At 43.0% G+C, this 22272-nt stretch overlaps 1 protein-coding gene across 3 annotated transcripts in view; it reads right to left on the minus strand.

Annotated features, from left to right (window-relative positions):
* Positions 1-15305, minus strand: part of MMD (monocyte to macrophage differentiation associated) — a 63847-nt gene extending 48542 nt beyond the window's left edge. For all 3 annotated transcript variants that reach the window (XM_059378888.1, XM_059378890.1, XM_059378889.1), the window contains exons 1-3: positions 15010-15305; positions 7739-7820; positions 3761-3921 (exon numbers count right to left, since the gene is read on the minus strand). In XM_059378888.1, coding sequence (XP_059234871.1) covers positions 3761-3921; positions 7739-7820; positions 15010-15035 — 269 coding nt within the window. In that variant the 5' untranslated portion in view covers positions 15036-15305. The remainder of the gene's footprint in view (positions 1-3760; positions 3922-7738; positions 7821-15009) is intronic.
* Positions 15306-22272: the final 6967 nt, after the last annotated feature.

A 22272-nucleotide genomic window follows, 5' to 3' on the forward strand; every position in this document is an offset into this window, starting at 1 on the left:
TCAACTGATTCATTCGTTGCGTATAACACGCAGTGCTCATCATGTCACATGCCCCCTTAATGCCCATCACCCATCTCCTCCCACCCACCTCTGTTTCCATAACCCTCAGTGTGTTTCCTGGAGTTAAGATTCTCTTGTGGTTTGTCTCTGTCTCTCATTTCTTCCCATTCAGTTTTCCTTCACTTCCCCTATGGCACCTACACTATGCCTTATATTCTACACACGAGTTAAACCATATGATAATTCTCTTTCTCTGACTGAGTTATTTCACTTAGCATAATACCCTCCAGTTCCATCCATGTCAATGTATTCATACTTTCTGATGGCTGAGTAATATTCCATTGTATATATGAACCACATCTTCATACATCTTCACACAGCTTTTTTTTTTTTTTTTTTTTAATTTAACAGAGAGAGAGAGAAAGAGAGGTTACAAGTAGGCGGAGAGTCAGGCAGAGAGTGGGAGGGGGAAGCAGACTCCCCCCTGAGCAGGGAGCCTGATGTGGGGCTCGATCCCAGGACCCCGGAGATCATGACCTGAGCCTAAGGCAGAGGCTTAACCCACTGAGCCACCCAGGCACCCCCACACAGCTATTTTTAATAATACGAAGCCACAATGAGAAATTTTACGTTACTTTTAAGCTTACACGTATGATATTTACCATGTAAATAAACAAACAAAATCTGTCTATGATGATGTTTTCCATTTCTCTTAGATTCAATATAACAGAAAAATGAAATTCCTTGAGGGCAGACCACCCCTCAACCCCTATCACACAGTTCAGGGCATGAATTAGTTCTTCATCTTAGAATGTCTTCAAAGAAGCTCTCACTTTAAATATCTTAGTGTATACAATAAGTTATAAATAAAGGACATTCAGAAACTAATGTAGGAACAGGAATAACCAAAACCAAAAAAAAAAAAAAAAAGGCTCATTTGCTGCAAGCAAATAACCACCTGGATTTCTAAGTGAGTTCCTCCTTCCAAAACTGAAAATTTAGGAAGTGTACAAAGACCTGGTTCACGGAGGTGACCAGATTAGACAGTGGGTTAGACAGAATCTGCCCCTTACTGAGGTGATTTAGTAGTATGAACGTACTGCATCGTCTTGAATCCATTTTCAGTGTCCAAGGGTGATAGCTATGGTTTGGTTTAGAGTTAGTGTTAGATTTTCCCTCACCACATATACAGTGTCAACCAAAGCAAGCCGAGGATGTTTTAGCCACAGTTATTGTTAGTCATCTAATAGTGAAGTAAAAATAATTTAGGTCACAGGTCTAAAAAAGCAAACACTAGATTAATGCTTCTCAAACTTGACTGCATATCACAATCACCTGGCAAGCTTATAAAATAGAGTCATAAACACTAGTCCAGAAGATTATAATTTTTAAAATGCCTAAAACATGGGGTAGGAAATGGAGGGAAGAGAATCTTTTATATTTTTTTAAACTCTTTGGATGATTGTGGTTCCTAGCCAGGTCTGGGGCCTTTCTAATTCAGCTTTCTAGACTGCTATGCACTCATTAGAGCAGGTAAAGTCAAACCTATAATTTTATTCAAGATCCACTCTGGCTTCTCTGACCCTCATTTTCCTCCTAGGGAAAATAGAAATGACAACATTTCTATCATAGAGCATGTGTGAGCATTAAATGAGATCATGTAGCCACGTATTCACTAGCACAACACCTAGCACACAGTAGGTACTCAATATATGCTCTTTCCCTTGCTTCTAAATAAGGCTGGGGCGCCTGGGTGGCTCAGTGGGTTAAGCCGCTGCCTTCAGCTCAGGTCATGATCTCAGGGTCCTGGGATCGAGTCCCGCATCGGGCTCTCTGCTCAGCAGGGAGCCTGCTTCCCTCTCTCTCTCTGCCTGCCTCTCCATCTACTTGTGATTTCTCTCTGTCAAATAAATAAATAAAATCTTAAAAAAAAAATAAATAAAATAAATAAATAAATAAATAAATAAATAAGGCTGTATTTGGAAATATTAAAAAAGTAATGCAGAGCAAAAATCCACATGTGGCTTGATTCTAGCAGTACTATTTCAAAGTTCAAGAGAGCCTGGTTTCTATTACACCTTCTCTAGCCCCCGGGAGGGAGGCCCTGAATACCGAAGTATGCATCTACAACTCTTTATTGATTCAGAAATCTAGACATCAAAGCCCAGTCAGCCGAGGCAACCACAAGCATTGGATTGTGCCAGGAAGATAATGAAGTACTCTGGCCTCTGGTCTCTGTGACAGTATGTTCTGGGGAGGCAGGTACTTTTGAGGCTCTCTTGTGGATACGCCCCAGCAAGCCCTCATGATCCAATGCTGTGGTTTTATTTTAGGTAAGGAACTTATAAGCACAGGTAGCAGGCTGGGAACTATAAGCAGTATTGAGAAGGCTGTGGGTGAAAAACCCCAGACTGGGAGTCAGAGGTCCAGGAATGATCAGACTCTGCTAGTCTCACTGACTGGGCAAGACAAGCCATTTCTGAGCCTCAGTTTCTACAGGTGAAAATTAAGGGATCTGGATTAGATGACCCCTAAGAATCCTTCCTGCTCTTAAACTATGATTCTACTTGTAAGGAGACAAATAATCTTCTCATGAATCCTAAACCCTCTTCTTAAATAACACATGTCTTTTTAATATTAGATTGTTTGAATTATTTGAGATTGGGAGGGGGGCATTTTATAAAACCAAAAGCTATATTCTATTATTTTAAAACACTCTAAGTTTGCTCTGAATCCTCCTTTTACAAAAAGAAATTCTGCACTTTTGGGTTGTACCGAATGTATTCTATCAGCAACTAAATGATGTGCTTCTCCTTTTGTATTCCCCCAAATTAATCCCTCACTCAAAGGAGGAATGCTTTTATGTCCTTATTAGGAGGCTAGCAAGCCTGCTTTGAGTTGGAAAGTACCTGACAGCTAATATGTGAATTCTGTTTGAATCGATACACAGGACTTAATTCTGAAAGCTGAACTTTGCAAAACAGTAAACCTAAACTGTAGCAAACCTCCTTACATGACAAAGTCCTGGTCATTTGTAATTTTCAAATCATTCTGGCATGCGTTATCTCATTCACCTATCTATGAACACTGGGCATGTTTTTAAAAAATTTATTATTATTATTATTATTTTAGATTTTTATTTATTTATCTATTTATTTGACAGGGAGGGAGAGAGAGATCACAAGCTAGGCAGAGAGGCAGAGAGAGAGGGGGAACCAGGCTCCCAGCTGAGAGCCCAATGCGGGCCTCAATCCCAGGACCCTGAGATCATGACCTGAGCTGAAGGCAGAGGCTTAACCCACTGAGCCACCCAGGCGCCCCTGTTACTTCCATTTTAGTGATGAAGAAACTAAGGCTTCAGGGGGTCAAGTGACTTACACAAGGCCTGAGTGGCAGGGCTGGGCTGACTCCGAGTTCATTGTGCTCTTACTAACCCACAGCTGCTGCACTCTATTGGGTCTTACGTTTGACAACGTTAAAAGACAGGTCTCGGGATTATACGATGTAAGTCCTGGGGAAGCAGTGTGGTTTTGCTGGTGGCTTCTGAGAAAGGCCTGCTTTCTTAGATACATACTGGGGTTCTCAAAGTCTGTCCAATCCGTTGGAAATGTCTTGACTATAATGGGAGAGCGTTATAGTCTACAGGGCAAGAAAATGTCTGTCTACTCTGTAGCTTCAACCCGACTGAAAGATGCCAGTAGGGGAGGCTACCCTGAGTCTGCTCTTCAGATCAGGGGAACTAGCAAGCCATCCACAGTACCTTAAGTGGCTCTTCTTCCACGACACAATGTGAAATACTGTGGAAACGATGAAGAGGGCGCAGAGGCCCATCCCGTAAATCCACGCAGTGATCTTTTCCCAGCAGTCATCTGACAGCCGATGCAGGAGGGCACTGCCCACAATGGCCGGAACAATGAGGAACTAAGGGAAAGGCAAACAAGAGTAAATACCCTGGGTTTGGCGAAATTGCCCCCTTTGTTAAAAATATGTAGGTTTCCCGGGGGCAGTTTTAGAAAGATCATTTTAAACACTTGCCTTTCGGGGAGGGAGTGGTCGGTGGCTACACTGGTGACAGCAAGTACCATTCAGGGCCCAGGAACCATGCCCACCACTGGGTATCCAAGTACATGATACAGGATACATTACTCCATGGTGGCAAAGCAGATATTTGTTATCCTAATTTCATTACATAAGAATGTATTTCACCCTGTTCTCTAATGTGATTTAAAGTAGGTACTTAAAATATTCAAATGCCAAGCATGTACCCAAATTTTGTAAGGAGGTGCTATTTTTAAATGTTCTTTCCTATTTCCCCCCTGAACTACTGAAATCTCAGTATTTCAGCAAAGGGTTAAGTGAATGAATAGAATCAAGAAGTATTATAATGTATACCACATACACAAATATTAACTGTCAAGTCATGTTCTGATTTTTAGTTTGGATCTGTACATTCCACCAATTTGAAAACTAGTGCCAAGTGACAATTATTTATTTTTAATAGCACCTTTCAAGTAAGCAAGGGTAATCCATTCTCACCTATTCAAGTAATTTTAAGGGACCATAATCTTAAGCGAATTTTGCTTACTCTACCATAGTTACTTCCCATGGACACAAATTTCAGTGTCTGTCATATGAGTAGGAGTATCACTAGTAAACTTTTTTGTTGAAGACTTCATCTTTTTAGGGAAGTTTTTAGCTCACAGTAAACTTGAAGAGTGGTAAACATTTTATAATAATAAACATCCTCAAGAAAAATAAACTACTTTTTAGATATTAGAATAAGCATACCTGGCAAAGAAAGAAAGCTTTAGCAATCTTATCTTTTTCCCCACAATACCTACTTTTGCCCTCTTGCAACAAAGTATCTCTACATGAGATCAGCACTGAATTTTCAAATGCTGAAGTTTTCACTGACCCAGACAATATGAGAAAATTAATGACAACAAAGTAAGTTTTTCATAAGACAGAACTTAATTTATTTTGAGACTGTGTCCTTCCTACTTTCTCATGTTAAAGTATCCTCTTTAATGAAATGATGATGATGGAAGTTTGTTTTGTTTTGTCTGTTTTAGAAATCTTACCTCTCTCTGAAAGTAAAAAATCAGGATGCAGTTTAGTAAGTTTAATAAAATGATATTTTGTTCTAAAAAATTAACATGGAGTTTTTGTCAGTTTTTCTTGTTTTATACAAGTATTCCTTAACTTATGACATACCCAGAAGAGATAAGGGATCATTCAAGTCTGTCTCCAGGAAATAATATTCCTAAAGGTGACCTGCACATCTTAATAGCCAAACTATTACATTTTAAGTGTTCAACATAATGCTAAGTAACAAATATTTCATTGATTACCTTCATTTGTCAGTGGTACAGAAACTATCATGGCACTGGCCTGTAACTTTCATGAGTGTTTTGTAGTTGGTAAATAGAAAAAATAATGGATGTATATTGGAGCAATGAGTGAAAGAAGAGGCCAAATAAATTATTACTCAAATTTTTATATTCCTTATATTTTTTTTTTTTTAAGATTTTATTTACTTATTTGACAGACAGAGATCACAAGTAGGCAAAGAGGCAGGCAGAGGGAGAGAGGGGAAACAGGCTCCCCGCTGAGCAGGGAGCCCGATGTGGGGCTCGATCCCAGGACCCTGAGACCATGACCTGAGCCGAAGGCAGAGGTTTAACCCATTGAGCCACCCAGGCGCCCCTATATTCCTTATATCTTAATCCTCCCCTAGACTTAAATACACACATACAGACATAAAACTTTTTCGTATGGGCCTGTGGACAATTATTTTTGGTAGTAATTTTACTTTTAGCTGTTAAATTCATCCAATATCTGGTCAGAATAAAAGATGGATAGTCTGATAGGTATCAAACACAATCAAATTAGGCCACTCTTTCTTTTCTTTCTTTCTTTCTTCCCTTCTTTCTTTTTTAAAAGATTTTATTTATTTATTTGACAGAGAGAGATGGCAAGAGAGGGAACACAAGCAGGGGGAGTGGAAGAAGGAGAAGCCGGCTTCCCATGGAGCAAGAAGCCCGATGCGGGGCTCAATCCCAGGACTCTGGGGTCATGACCTGAGCCATAGGCAGATGCTCAAGGACTGAGCCACCCAGGCGCCCCTAGGCCATGCATTCTTTAGTCCATGTTGGTACTCTAAACATTTTGACCCTCTGGTCAAAGCTCACGCCACATAAGTGTGTCACTAAGGCAAAGACGGGTCAGCTCAAGTCTATAAAGAATTTCACTAAATCCTTCCTGTCCCCAGAATCTCCGTCATGGGTCCAGGGAGACTGTCCACTAGAGAGGTTACTCCAGAACTTCATTACGGAAGCTCATTTATGGAATCCAGGGCAGGCATGTCAGGTACTAATTTTTCCCTTTAGCAAGATTCCAGCATATTAATTATTTAAATAAAAGTCTTTTTAGCACCTAAGGCAAAAGGACATGCAGTGATAAATTAGGATGATGGTTCAGTATTAATAAGTATTATCTGAACTACACCATTATGATACATAACACAGATGCTTCATAAAGTTTGATTTATGCTAAGGAATGACCAAATGGCATTGTTCTATTAGATTATAAAGGAATCTATTAGAACCCAGTTTATTAGGGGTTTATTTGGCATCATTATTCTTTATAGTAAACACTGTAACTATTCTTTGGGGAAGAAGATTAAAGATATGAAAAAGCACAGTCGAATTCAAGCAAATCTTATTATAATGACATATGTACTAACACGGTATAAAATACTTACATTAGCCTGTTCTAAACACTCTTCATGAAAGAATTAAGTTGGCCTCCTCTTTTTCTGAACTTCAGCTTTATAGCAGCTACCTCCCTTCCCTCTAAAGTCTCACTAAACGTTGGGGTGCCTGGGTGGCTCAGTGGGTTAAAGCCTCTGCCTTTGGCTCAGGTCATGATCCCAGGGTCCTGGGATCGAGCCCCACCTTGGGCTCTCTATTCAGCAGGGAGCCTGCTTCCTCGTCTCTCTCTCTGCCTGCCTCTCTGCCTACTTGTGATCTCTGTCAAATAAATAAATAAAATCTTAAAAAAAAAAATCTGAAAATACATATTCATGAACATAAGATGCAAATAGAAGAAATGCACCAAAGCATTAATTTATTTCTGGGTGGTTTTGTTTTTCTTACATATTCTTCAGTATTTTCTAAATTTCTTACAATGAGCATGTTTTGCTTTTATGAGGAAGAAAAAAGTTCACTATGAATTAGGGATCAAATCAGCTTTTTCTTCTACAATATGCAGAAACATCTGCTCTGAAAAGCAGTGGGTTCTATGGAGATAGGGATGGGGTGGCGACTTGTTTCAAGGAATCACTTGGTAAGAAAAAACACCTTGTCAACAACACTCTGAACTCTCCTTGGCCCATGAACACAGCTGACTGTCTTGAAAAGGTGATTCACTTCATTCGGGAGGTCCTCCTCATAAATAGTTGTCTTTTTGATTTTCCTATAACTAGGGTACTTAACTATTCTTCTACAGAAGATCTTGTCAGAGAGTCAGTTTAGGATGTACAGAGCTGGCAGAGCACTGGAAGGGCTTGATGTGCTCACAGAGCTTCTGCTAACATGACCCAGCACCGATGCCCTGGTAGGGGAGGTCACAGAGATAGGTACATCTAACTAATTGGGCTGAGGATACTAGAGATAATGGCTGCTCCTCCCACCAGAGCCCTCGGGAAGGCTGCAAAGGGGAGAAAATGCATACTCACTGCATGTGTGTAACAGTTAGCAGCATGTTCATAACAGGTTGGTTTGTAGCGGCCATTGGCTGGGGCCCGGTGGTTCATGAACCTGGACAAACAAAAAGATATCACATGAGACGCGCTCAAAGGATATAAAGAACAATGGGGAAGGCTGCCAATACTGTTTGGTCTATTCTAAGTGAGAGGAGGCTGCTGGAAACACCTAGTTGCGGGAACAAGACCAAAGCCGCTAAACAGGTGTAAACTGAGCTAACAGCCATGATCCAAAAGCAAATGCCCTAGTTTATTGGATTAAGTATTCTTTCAGTTTATTCAAAAGAGAAACCTCTACCAATCAGAAGCAAACAGCAATCAATCATACCCACCTTCTTCAGCTCATAACCGCCCCCATGCTAAAACAATTATAAATAAAAAAAGGCGCAACCAAATCTTAAATCTCGGGGGAAAAGGCAAGACAATCTTTCTAAACTTTACAAATGCCAGTAACTGCCATTCAATTAAAAGGAGTACAAAGCAAGGTTTCAGTTTTCTCTCTCAAAATTATAAAGCATTATACATGGAGATCTTTACACCCTACATTCCACAATTAGCAGGCCCGCCCAACGAGTTTCCCTATATTGCATTACCTGTTCCAGCACCAGACAGTTTAAATAAATGATACCTGGCTACCTCTAAGCCACCTAAACTAGAGGCTTGTTTTTACCTGCATTCTTCCGGAGTTAAAACAGTTTGCTTTCAAATCCAAATATACAACTAGTACCTGATATCCTGGCTATAAAATTCATACATACATACAAATGTGTGTATGTATCTAATATCAAAATTGGTTACACATATAGACACATACCCACATTCCACACTTCCCTTTGGGCCAACTTTGTGGAAGTAGCAATACAGTGAAAACCATGAATACCATGGGACCCGAAGATATGAACAGCATTTTCCCCTTCAATGTGGAGGTGAGGAGCCTCGGCAACCCAACCCTCACCCATGCCATGTTTCATGAGGGATGCTGGTTTAGTCTGTTCTCTGAAAAAGGGGAGATGTAAATTCAGTAAGATGATGAAGCAGCTGCCCAGAAGAAGCAGATGCAGAGAAACAGAGAGGTACAAAAGCTCCCAGAGCATATTGGTCTTGGAGGCCCCGCTACATTCCTGTGCTTAGAGCCTGCAAGATGGCAGCAGGCTTTGCGCTAGAAATTATCTTTTTGCTTAAACTACTTTAAGATGGGGGAAAGGAGGGAGATTTTGTCATCTGCCACCAACGAGTTCTGACCAGTCAAATCTTATAATTACTATGATGAAAAATAGTACCGGGCTGAACCAAATGGCAGGGCCGGTCTGAAGCACATGGACAAGCCATCCTAAACAATGCCCAGTTTAGGAAGACTAGCATTTTCTCCCTGAATTAAAAGGGGATCATGCTTAGAGCTTATATATAAGTCATGTCATGCTTAGAGCAAATAAAGAAAAAGAAAACGGCAGTTTCATTCAACCTAGTACAGAGAGTTTGGGTAGAAAATCCAATGGGGAATGAATCTGGCATGGTGATGATATTTCACTTGGACAACCAATGGGTTAGTTATCTGACTAGTGTGTGGAATATATCTTATTGAATGGAATTTGCCAGATGGGTTTGAAAACTGTTTAAGAGAAATAGACATTTAACAGCTTCAGAATTTATCCAAGCTATTCTCACACATAGATAAAATAAATCTTTTCTCCCCTGCTAATCCTTTAAGTAACTTTACTAATTTCCTAAGGGACGAGAGGATTGCTACATAGCGCTTATTAGTGAAAAGGAAAATAATTGCAGTCTTGAGAAGAATGCTTTAAAAGCATCTCAAGCATTCAAGGATCTACCTCATCATCCCCAGACATAGCAACAGAGCTATAAGTAGCACACCCTATTAGAAATTTTAAAGGGTAAAGATCAAGGCTCAAAAATGGTAGAGGGTAGGGCGCCTGGGTGGCTCAGTGGGTTAAGCCGCTGCCTTCGGCTCAGGTCATGATCTCAGGGTCCTGAGATCGAGTCCCGCAGGGCTCTCTGCTCAGCAGGGAGCCTGCTTCCCTCTCTCTCTCTCTCTGCCTGCCTCTCCATCTGCTTGTGATTTCTCTCTGTCAAATAAATAAATAAAATCTTAAAAAAAAAAAAAATGGTAGAGGGTAGATTAAATTGAGAGTGTTCTGTTTAGGGTACAGTAAGTAAGGTTTGTCTACCCACCACCAGGCTGAAGACTAAAATAGCAATTTATATCTCTGGCAGCTCAATCTAAAAATAGTCAACCCATTACACAGCAACAGGGATAGACTTTCACATTTTCTCCCAAAAGCTAAGAAGCTGGATGGCCATGTTTGTGACAGCTTCGTCCCTGCCCACCTGGAATCACTCAGAGTAAAAATAAACTCCTAAGTTGTAGAGAAAAATATCCCACCCATGTGACTTCAGGTAGTCTCTTCCGGCCAGAGCGAGATTCCCATAATAAGGCAAGGGAAGAGCAAGTCTTCGAGAAGCCCACCACTGTCCAGGGCTCAGTCAAAAACCACCACACAAGTGTTCTGCTGAGAAATTTACAATGCAGTCAAGCCTCCAACATAGCCTTCTGAAGAAATCATTCCTAAAACCTAAATGGAAAAGCAGAAGTAAAATGCAAATTAACTCCCACACGCCGAACCTATTCTATTCTCTTCTCTTCCCCCAAAAAGAATGAAAAGGGTTCTCACGTGTTACAGAAAACAGCACCCATTTATGGAAGCCGCTTCTACCTAAGGAGGAGTAACCCTAACAGTTGGTTATCTGATGCTAGAAGAGAGTATCCAGCAGGTTTTACAGGGTTTGAGGGAAGGTAATTTAGTCCTGGGTATGGAAAACACACTTTAATAAAGCTATTATTTAGGTTTCTTGAGGGGGGAAGGGCAGAGGGAGTGAGAAAGAATCTTAAACAGGCTCCATGCACAGCACTGAGCCAGCAGCAGACTCAGTCTCATGACCTGAGTTCATGACCTGAGCCAAAATCAAGACTCTGATGCTTAACTAATGAGCCACCCCTTATAAAAACTATTATTTAGTTAGGTTTGTTCACTCATCTCCTCGCTTTCTCTTTTGACACTCTATCTTGCTTTCCCTTACCCGGCATTTTTAAAACCCCAAACCCCCATAACAAAATTTCAAAACTCTAGAGAGAAAGAACAGACCCCAAAGCACTGTGCCTTCTGAAAGTAAATCTATGACCCACCAGCAAATCTCTAAGACCCAAGGTCAAATCTCAGAAGTTGTCCCTGATTTCTAGGTCTTCCCCATTCTCCAATGGGAAGATTGCTACTTCTAAATATATTCCAGATCAGCCTAGCTCTCTACAGTTCCACAGACCCTACCTTATACATTAAGGCACTGACATCTCTGGTCTACATGAATACAAATCTCTCAGTTGGTCTCCCTGCTTGTCCCCATACAGACTCTTCTCTTCATTCAGCAGCCAAAATAGTCTATATGAAAACCAGATCACAGCATACACCCCAACTCTGGCTTAAAACCTGCCAGGGTCCTGGGATCAATCCCGCATCGGGCTCTCTGTTCAGCAGAGAGCCTGCTTCCCCTTCTCTCTCTGTCTGCCTCTCTGCCTACTTGTGATCTCTGTCTGTCAAATAAATAAATAAATAAATAAATAAATAAATAAATAAATAAATAAGTGAGTCTACCTTGGACTCAGGTCATGATACCTTCAGCTCAGGTTATGATCCCAGACTCCTGGGATTGAGTCTGTATCCCGCTCCCTATTCAGCAAGGAGTCCCTTTTCTGCCCTCCCCTGGACAGTGACCTCTCTCTTTCCCTCTGTCAAATAAGTAAATAAAATCTTAAAAAATAATAATATTGTTTCACTCGGGATCCAACAGGTTCTGTATATAACAAAGAGAAATAGGCAATCTTAGCACCAAAAGAACCTTGAATCTCATGAAAAGAAAATTCTTAAAGGCTAAGACCATGGATATTCCAGGGCTCTTTCAACAGCACTTGATGGAGCCACATAAGCCAACCCCTATCCACAGCACCTTATTATTAGCCAGTTTACGAGTGAGCATGGTATTGAGGAAAAGTGTCCATTGCCAGAGGGGGTGACGGTGGACGACATGTTTAAGAAGACTATCCCATGCCTGTAATTCAGTGCTCTAAGAACATGTTTTAAAAAAGGCAACAGGCAGTCCAGGAAGACTTCCTAACTCTGGAGAGTAAGGTGCTTTATATCACATAATCAGTCTGAAGCTAACCAGTGGTCACAAGGCTGGAGCTCTGAATCAAGGAGTATCCTTTTCCTTGGATTTTCGGTGGCAAGGCTGGAGAAATGAGAATGCACCAACACCGTACAGTAGAAGCTCTGTGGGTCCCAGGCCTCAGTGCTCTGCACATGATATTGTGTAAGCAGGGAGACAGTCAAAGGTGAAATGGCAGCATGGTGGTAAAAAGGGACAGGAAGTTGAATTGAAATGGGTCTGTCATTTCCTAGCCATGTGACTGCGGCTAGTTCTCTTTTATTCTCTAACCCTATTTGCTTATCTATTAAATGGCTATAAAATTTTGTCTTCCAGGGTTAGAGTTGAGAAAGAGATGAGTAATACATAAATACCCAGCCACTGGCTGGCTCAAGTAAACACTCAATAAATGTTAGCAATTATTCCAATCAGTCAGGGATGCTGTGATAGGGAGAAAATGACTCTGGGAGAGGAAGGTGTGGGGGCAGACTCAGATGGGGAAAGGATAAAGCAAGAGAAAATATGCTCTGTGTCCCAGTGGCATTTTTCACATCCTAAACTTTTTGAGAAGCCATGCATGCATAAAGCCCTCCACTTAGGACAGTGGGCTAAATTTCTTCACAGCCTTCCTCTGCAGAAATGGCAGAACTCTGGAAGTTTATCCAAAGCCAAAATGACCACCACATTTCCATTATGAACAAACCAGCAAGATGTCCATTTCTTGTAATTTAGACATAGCCACAAACCATGGCCTAATGAAATGTTTTTACTGCAATCAAATGCTCTTCAAGGGACTCTTGATAAATCTATCAGAAGTAACACATGCATTCAAAGACAGTATGTCCCTCTCTCTAGTTTCTCTATAATTTACTTGCCGATAACTTTTCTGAATGCTCAAAAGATATATAAGGAACACGCCTTGAAGAGATGATTAATAGTACTCCCAACATGTTGATGTTGTACAATACACTAAAAGGGCCTTTTTTTGTTAATTTGTATTTGCAGGCTTTATGTCCAAGTTCAAAGTTACCCTGAGAAATAGCTTTCCAATTTTGTCTGTAGTAAGAAAAACAAGAAATTATGTAATCATTCAGTCTTCAAAGAAAATCAGGGTGGGTGTAAGTGCCATCAGGAAAATAAATGTTCAATATCCATTGATACTGTGCAGTCACTGAGAAGATTACAAAGTCTGTGCCACACCAAAAGAAATGCCTCTATTTTTCATCTTTAAATGAATGAAGTAGAGCACAAAATTACATTACTACACTGATAATAAGGACTGGGTAGATTAGCATCCAGCAAAAGTAGTTCAATTAGCTGAGACAGTAGGATCTGAAATGAAGGGGTTTTTTGTTTCCCATTTCCCTTAACATTGTTTTAACGTTTGTGTAAAAAGCCTTTTTTTTTTTTTTTCCTTTCTTGAAGAGAATACAAAGGATAGGAAAGAAATACAAATTCAATCAAATAAGGAAGGGTAATTTCACAGAATATTGCCACTGTTCTCTGAAAACAGGAAGCGCACAGATGTTCAAAGAAGTAAAACCAAATCAAACAAACCACATGCATAAGGCTTTACCAATCATACTTGAATGCATGTTACTTTCTCTCTTAAGGCCCATCTAACCTTCATTCCTGACTTCATGCTCTAAAGCCAGACATCATGATCCCTTTTTGCCTTCAGAAGCACTGATAGGATGATCCCACCAAGGGAACAGTGCCAGGCATTCAACACTCTTGAATGATGAGCAATGTCGGTTAAGTTAATCAAGTCTTCAAACTCATAACCCTTCTAATGGTACGGCCCTCCCCAACTCTTCCTATGCATTCTTTGGCTTCCTTACCCTTTGGGACCAGGGGAGTAATGAGAGAAGCATAATGGGGGAGTGAGCATCAAACAGCTTAGGGGGTTGGAAAGAGGAGGGGGGGAAAGTGCAGTTTGAAATTCTGAAATAAGAGGCAGTCTAAAAACTCAATAACCTCCCTGGAAGATTTTCATGCATTCCTTTTCTTCTTTCAAATTCCCCATCACTGTACACCAAGCTTGCCTGCTAGTGAAGGTCTGGGAATGGGGCCACGGCTGACAGATTCAGACAAAGGATGGAGAGTGAAACATAGGGGAGATGAACTTTCACCCACTTAAAACGAAGAATTAGGGGGAAAAGCCCAGAGCTTCCTCTCAGAAACATGGGCCAGCCTCCATCCATTGCTAAATGTCAGAGACCTGAGCCAGGATTAAGGCCACCGTGCTTCCCGAGGTTGGCATTCCCACCGGCCCTCCAGTGAATGAGCTGCTGGCCAACCTTCCGGTGGCACCTCCTCGGTTCCTCCTCCTCATTTCCTAACACAGGCTCCTCAACAGCAGCTCTCACCACCCGAATACTAACTTGTCCCTTCGCAGTGCCCAACACAGCACCGCCCTTGGACGCTAAACCAGCAAGCTTGGAGAATTAGCAAGGCCCGGACCTGGCCAGGAAAGGCTAAATTCACCAGCGGAGCATGCCTCAGTTTCCCTGTTGCTAGGGCCTATCACAGACAAAGCACTAAAACGCCCAGCACCCCGTCTTACGACAAATCTAGCTGCAGGGCGCAGCAGCTGCCCGGCCCCTATTCCGTGCGCCCCGGGAGACCCCCCAAGCTGGGGATAAGGGGTGGAGGCCAAAGCCAGGGTTGGAGGAACGGAGTCGGCGTCTGGGGCTGGGGTTCCGGTCCTCAGGGCAAGGCACGAGCCCTGCCGGGTTGGGGTAGGTAGGATGAAGTCGGGTGAGCAATGGGATCCCCTGGAAGGAGGGCAGGCTCGGGGTTCGAGGTCTGGGAACCCGGGTCACGCGTGAGATCGCGGTCCTCGGAGGAAGGGGATCGCCCAGGGACCACAGGGCGGGGAAACCCCCGGGAGCTGGTCCCCGGCCAAGGCGCGGTATCCGCGGGGGGGATGCAACCAGGTGAGGAGCCGGGACCCACTCCGGACGAGGCGGGATCTTGGACCCGCTGCCGGCACGGGCGGTGGGGCAGGGACACCATCCCTCTCTCACCGCTGGAATCGATTCTTGAACCGCATTGATCCTCCGCTCCTCCTCGGGGGCCGGGAGCTCCGTCTCGTCAGCGCCGGGGGCAGGGCGCGCGGCCCTCATCGGCTTGGGCTGCTCCGGAGGCCGCCCGTGTGCCCGGCGGACCGCTCGGCAGGGCAAGGCTGAGTGGGCCAGGCCGGGGGTCGGGACAGGGCCGGGGCCAGACCGGGCGGCTGGGGGCGGGAGGGAGGCCGCTTAAACGGCCCCGGCGCCTCCCGCCTCCCGCCTCCCGGCTCCTCCGCCCCCGGGCTCCCGCGCCCCGCCCCGGAGCCCGGCTCCACCCCTACCAGCTCCGCCCGCCTGCGTGCGCCCGCGGCCGCCAGCGCGTCACCGAGCCGGGCGGCCAATCAGCACCCCGAGCGGCGCGGCGGCAACGCTGCCATTCATCCCGCAGAGCCCCGGCGAAGGGGGCGGAGCCTCGTGTCCGATGGGGCGGGGCTAGGAGAGACGAGAGGGCTGGGAGGGCGGTGCACTCCTTGAAGGGGTGGAGTTGGACGAAGGAACCTGAAGAGGCAGAGGCCCGAGCCGGAGAAATTGCAAAGGGGGAGGTAGGCCAAGACTCTTAAAAGCAGTTGTGAGCCCGACAGCAGCAAACGAGGGCTCCAGTCTGCGTTCCAGCCCCGGCGGGGTGGCCTGCCTTCATTCTTCACCATTCATTTCTTCATAGCTCCGTTCACTTATTCCTTCACCATTTTTTTTTTTTTAAAGATTTTATTTATTTATTTGTCAGAGATAGAGGGAGAGAGAGCGAGAGCGAGCACAGGCAGACCGAGAGGCAGGCAGAGGCAGAGGGAGAAGCAGGCTCTCTGCCGAGCAAGGAGCCCCATATGGGACTCGATCCCAGGGCGCTGGAATCATGACCTGAGCCGAAAGGCAGCTGCTTAACCAGCTGAGCCACCCAGGCGTCCCTTCCTTCACCATTTTGAGGGCCCGCTCCTCTAGGTTATTGTGCGAGGCTTCAGGGTGGTTTTTTAAAACCTTTCCTTGTCTGCCACAAGAGAAGTTTGGTATCACTAGGAAAACTCTGAGATCCAGTGAGAACCACAAATGGGGGTGTCCTCCAGCGGGATCTGTTTATTGCGGTTCCCTCTGTTTTTTGTTTTTGTTTTTGCTTTAATCTAAGCACCTTCCAAATAAACCAGTTGAGGTGAATCAGGGTCCTTTTGCTAAGCTTAAACCCTGAGGGCTTGCCGGAGGACACATCCAAAGGAAAGTGAATGACAGGCGGCTTCTTGATCCTCTCCCTATCACTCCTGGAATTTAGGTGTGCTCCCCTCCAGGTAGCCTGTCCACACCCACCCTCCCACAGCTCACACTGGTGACTCTAAGGGGCTATTCGGCCGGCGTGTTGGGAGTGTTCACGCTGCGAGCCGTGGGGCATTGAAAAGCTGGAAATTCTTTCACCCAGAATTCTAGTTGCTTTTCCTTGAACATCTTCCAACGGGGAGGTGGTTTCCATGGTTATTTCATTAATTTCCTCGGGAACTCCAGGAGATAGACATTATCTTACTCATTTCACAGATAAGGAAGCTGAGAAGTTTAAAAACTTGCCAAAGGCAAATCTAGGATTTGTACTCAGCTTTGTCTAACATTAAAACCTCCAATCATTTTGGTACACCACATTGCCTCTCCCTAGGATTTTAGAAGATTTTATTTACTTATTTTTGAGAGAGAGAGAAAGAGAGAGAGAGAGCAAGAGTTGGGGGGAGGTGCAGAGGGGCACAGGGAAAGGCTGACTCCCTGCTGAGTCCCATGTGGGGCTGGATCCCAGCACTCTGGGATCAGGACAGCAGCCAAAAGCAGGCACTTAAACTGAGCCACCCAGGTGTCCTCCTAGGATTTTTGAGTAGTATGTCTCTTTAAAACAAAAGCAAAAACTTTTTTTCTATATCAAGTAAGAAATATGAGCATGGGTTGAAAGTTTACTAATCTGTTCTGTCTGGCCCCTGGGCAGATAAATGGGTGACAGTGGGAAAGTTTACAAAGGAAATAACTAATAAAAATAGATTAAAAATAATAATATGAAATAACATAAGAAGGCTTAAAAAAACAACAAATCAATGGGTGCCAGATCACATTCTATAAACAATTCAGGAATATACAGAGAAAAGAGGCTCTCAGAATTTGTAAAGCTAATTAGGGAAAATGGTGCAGAAGAGAAGGAAGTCTGGAGGTCGATTTTGAAATAGATGATGGATATGACTTGGCATAGCCTTTTATAAGGGGAGAATGGCTTGAACAAAGATGTGAAGTGGTTAGTATGGGGAAATTTGTGGGAGGCCACCTGGATTTAAAAACACCAATGTGAACAATATTTACCCAAGAGAAGAAAATGAGCGAGATAATAATCAGATTAAATTGATAGAATAAAATCCTTCACCTCCAGTGTCTCTTCCACAGAAATGCAAGAATATTAACTGAAAGTGGCTTGTTTAAACAATATGATCACAAATTTAAATCAGCCTTGTTGTTGGTAAAACTCATCCCCCAAAGTAAAAGCAATCTTCAAAAGATAAAAATAAATTACAAGACAGAGCACCAGGGTGGCTTAGTCGGTTAAGTGTCTGCCTTCTGTTTAGGTCATGATCTCAGGGTCCTGGGGTCGAGCCCCACATGGGGCTCTCTGCTCAGCAGGGAGTCTGCTTCTCCCTCCTGCTGTGCTCTTGCGCGTGTGCTCTCTCTCTCAAATAAATAAATAAAATCTTTAAAAAAAATAAATCACAAGAAACAGTTCTGAATTAATTATGTAAACACCTGCCACTTTTTTTCTTCTTTTTTAGTAAGATCTCCATTTAGATCTGTTTCTGAGGACAAATCCCAAATATGTTTGCAGAAAAGAGGTACTGGATTCAACTTAGAGATTAATGTTATGGGAGGGGAAGAAAATGAAAGCTTTTCTGCATTAGCAGGATGTGACATTCTTGTTGAGCTCAGAGACATAGTTCTTTTTGCAAAATGGTGGGTCCACATTTGCATGGGTACAAACTGTGCCTCGATGAAAGAATTTGTGATGGACCAGGCGCCAGTTACAGAGGAATCTCTTGGGAGAACACCTGCTCTGCTTCCTGAGGGATACCGAGTTTCTAGGCAGGATGCTGACCATACCAGGAAGCACCTGGAACCCAGTCCTCTGGGCTGCCGTTGCCCAGCCAGAAAGACACAACTCTGCTCAAGACAGTCATTTCAGCAGATGCTCAGGAAGGTTGCAGCACTTTTGATTGCTAGTCTTATTTTGTGACTGGCTTCCAATCGGTCTCTTTACCAATATGACAAAGTAGAGCAATTACTAAAATGTCAGTGCTCCCAGACATTTCCAAAGAGAGGAATACTATCTTTTTCCTACTTGGTCTTTTGCCCGCATTCCCTGATGCCATGGTCTGAATATTTGTGGACCCCCTCCACCCTCAAATTGATCTTTTGAAATCCTAATGCTCCATGTGATGAAATAAGTTGATGGGGACCTCTTGGAGGTGATTAGGTTAATCAACACCCTCATGAATGAGATTAATGTCCTCTTAAAAGAGGCCTGAGGGAGTTTCCTGGCCCCATCCACCATGTAAAGATATAGGGAGACATCAACGGTATGCAACCTGGAAGAGAGTTCTCACCAGAACTCAAACATGCTGGCAGTTCTGACATTGGACTTCCAGCCTCCAGAACTGGAGGGGAAAAAAGTTTTCTGTTGTGTATAAGCCACCCAGTCTGTGATATTTAGTAGCAAATACAAAAGTCACCTGACCTTTGAGGAATACCTGCCCCTTTCATGCCCAACTCCTAGAATTCCTTGATGAAAATAATTGAAAACAAAGGGAAGAAGGAGAGATCCAGGAGAAAGAAAGGATTTAGGTAGATAGGCTATATTGATTTATATGATGAAGCTGAGTGAGGAGAAAACATTTCCTAATCTGCAGAGTATTGGTAAAGGTATTTTGTGAGGTGGGGAAGGGTTTAGCAAAATGAGAAGATTCAGAGTATTGTGGGATATGAGAAGAACAGGAAAGGGATTGTGAGAAGTTTTGCTAAAAGTATGAGTTGGATACTCTGATATTTTCCAACAAGTAAAGTTTAGAATCCTCCCCCAATTAAAAAAAAATTATTCTCAGCTGTTCAGTTGTATTTATTTGAAAGTGATTTCTTTTAGAGACTGGACCACATGGAAGGTGGGTTTACAATGGTTCCACAGAGTCAACTTTCTGAGTGCCTAAAGTGCCTAGAACTATTCCAGGTATTGGCTCATTTTACCCTTAAGACCATCCTGTTAGGGAGATAATGCCATATCTATTTTTAAAAGCAGCCAAAAGCTTAAAGAGGCTTTGGGAGTTACTTAATTTTGTAAGTGTACGTGAAAAAGTCACTATTTGAGCCCAGTTTTTCTGACCCCACCACGGTTCCTTTTCCCTCCGTACCCCATCACGGTATTCTGTTTGTTCCTGACAAATAGAAAATGCTGATGGAGATGTAACATGACTTCTCTCGAGGAGGAAAAGCAGAGTATGCTGGTGTGAACACCCGCAAACGTTTCTAAACTTGCAGACACTGAAAGATGATGCTCTGAAACTTCACCTGCTATGGGAGTGTGTCCAGACCTAGCGTCATTAATTTATTTGTAAACCAAAAGCAACTGGGCCTCCTTGGACAAGTCCTTGCCTCTGATGTATCAATTTCTTCTACTTGGAAGAAACACAGACCTGAATGATTCCCTAAAAGCACAGACAAGTAATGGCAACTGTTACTAAAGTTTTTGTGAATCCGGAAAAGGGAATTACGTTGTGTATCACTCTTTTTTTTTTTTTTAAGATTTTATTTATTCACTTTAGATGGAGAGAGAGAGAACATAAATTGGGGGACAGAGGGAGAGGGAGATGCAGGATCCCCACTGAGCACAGAGCCTGGCTTGGGGCTCAATCCCAGGACCCCAGGATCATGACTGAGCCACCAAGGTGCCCCACATTGTTTCTCCAGAGCCCTACATCCCATGGGAGCTGCCATTTCTTTTTCTCCCAAACATCGCCATTTTCCCATCCAACATATTCTTTTTTTTTTTCTACACCGGTGTGGCGGGGGGGGGGGGGGGACCACCCCCAGAAGGTCTGGAGTACATATTCTCATGCAAGGAAATTAGGTCTTTCTCTTTTGGCTTCTGTCATTTAGCAACTCCAACAGTCACTCCATGGAAGCAAAATGAAGGGTCTTCATGGAGAGCTATCCTCTTTAAAAGACACAGAAAGGGAAAGATTTGAAAATAACAAATTATTATGTTCGTTTATCACACATTTATTGCAAGTCTAGTGTAGCGAGGTGCTGATACAAAGTTGTATGAGATGCCCTAGCCTCAAAGAACCTCTAGGTGGTGGGAAAGAAAAATAATTGATCTTAAATCACTATTCACTGTTTTAAGTGCTATGATGGAGTACTGTTGATGATTTAGGACACATAATAAAAATCTCTAATGATATTGAAGCTGGGTCGGGGGGTTAAGAGGAGATGACTCTAGGACTTCGTACCCAATGATCAGATGAGAGGGGGTAAGTAAGCTACGCAATAAAGATGCTGATACTAAAAGGAGAGAGAGCACTGCCAATGCAAAAGCAGTCCATGTGGGAAGACCTGCATTTCCACATGGTGCAAGTGAAAGGCATTTGTGGGGAAGTATAGACAGGAGTGGAGGGGTAAGCAATGTTGGGATTGAATAAAGTGCTGCTGTGCTAAACCAAGGAGATTTGGAGTCCATACTGCAAGCAGCAGAGACCCACTGAAAAACTTCAGACACCCAAATGAGGTGATCAGTTTTGTATTTAGGAAGATCTCGTGATAACATTTGTTTGGAGGGGTATGGATGAGAATGTTGGTTGTCTCTATCAGTTCTATGCAGTTGAACTTGCAATGATGGTAAAAGCGTTCTTTATCTGTTCTGTCCAATACCATAAGAGCTAGCCATGTAGGCTGTTTGAGCCCTTGAAATGTAGGGAGTGCATTGAGGAACTACATTTTTACTCTCATTTCATGTTAATTTATTTAAATTTAAGTAAGTGGCTACCGTGTGGGACAGTGCCACTCTACAGCTTTCTCCTCTCTCTCTTTCTAAGATTCTGTTACTTATTTTAGAAAGTTTTTTTATTGCAATAGAGTTGACACACAATGTTGCATTAGTTTCAGGTGTAAGACATGGTGATTCAGCAACTCTGTATGTTAGCTATGCTCTCCACAAGTCTAGCTGCTATGGTCTGATTATCCTTCTCCTCTTTAGCTGTGCTCACAGAAACCCCAATTTATAAGCTGGGCACATGGCTGCCCAGAGTAAAGCCTGCATTTTCTAGCTTGCCTCATAGCAAAGTGTGGGTCATATGATTAACCTGGCAATGGGAAGTGAGCTGAAAGTACAGTTTTCTGGGTTACGCATTTAAAGGTACACTGTGCCACCCCTTTATCAATTTCCCTGCCTCCACAGGGTGAAGTGTAGATATGAAAGATTTGGATTATGTGGCATACCAGAGCAGTAAGATAGGAGCCTGGGCCCCGATGGCACTGGTCCAGAGTTGCCATGCCAGTCAGAATTTTAAGTGCAAGAGGGATGAATTTCCATTTCATTTATACCACTCTAATTTTGCATTTCTGTCATATATAAGTTATCCTAGCAGACACGGAGTAAAGCTGGAAGTAGAGTGACCAGTTAAAACAGGATGAGAATAATCCAGGCAAGAAGCATTGAAGGACAGAATGGAGGCCATACCAGTGGGGGTGGGGAGAAAGGAACACACCTGAGAAGGACGGAAGGGTTCTTTGTAGAAAACAGAACTCTGAAAACTCAGAGAGGAATACAGTTTCATCCATGACTGCTTCTGTGAACATTACATTAGACTCACAATTCAGTACTATTTAAAAATAGAAATCTAATGAGCAAAAGAGAAATAAAAATAGGACATATACTCTTCCCCAGGCCCAGCTGAGATCTGCTGCACTATAGATATAATTAAATCAATATAGCACCCTGACCTGTTCAGAAGCTGAGAAATCTTTGTTTGGGACTAAACGAAGCAGGGCAAGCTGAGAGCTAACATATGGTACAAATTCTAGAATAATTTAAATCTGTGTATTTTGTGCCTGTAGACCGCCAACTCCATGTCAACAAAAGATGTTGATGACTAGCCTTAAGAGATACCTTCATAAAAAAGTAAAATTCATTTTAAGCAGCAAAGGGGCACCTGGGTGGCTCAGTCAGTTAAGCGT

This window comes from Mustela nigripes, chromosome 16 (genome assembly GCF_022355385.1).
Source record: "Mustela nigripes isolate SB6536 chromosome 16, MUSNIG.SB6536, whole genome shotgun sequence".
Classification (NCBI taxonomy): Eukaryota; Metazoa; Chordata; class Mammalia; order Carnivora; family Mustelidae; genus Mustela; species Mustela nigripes.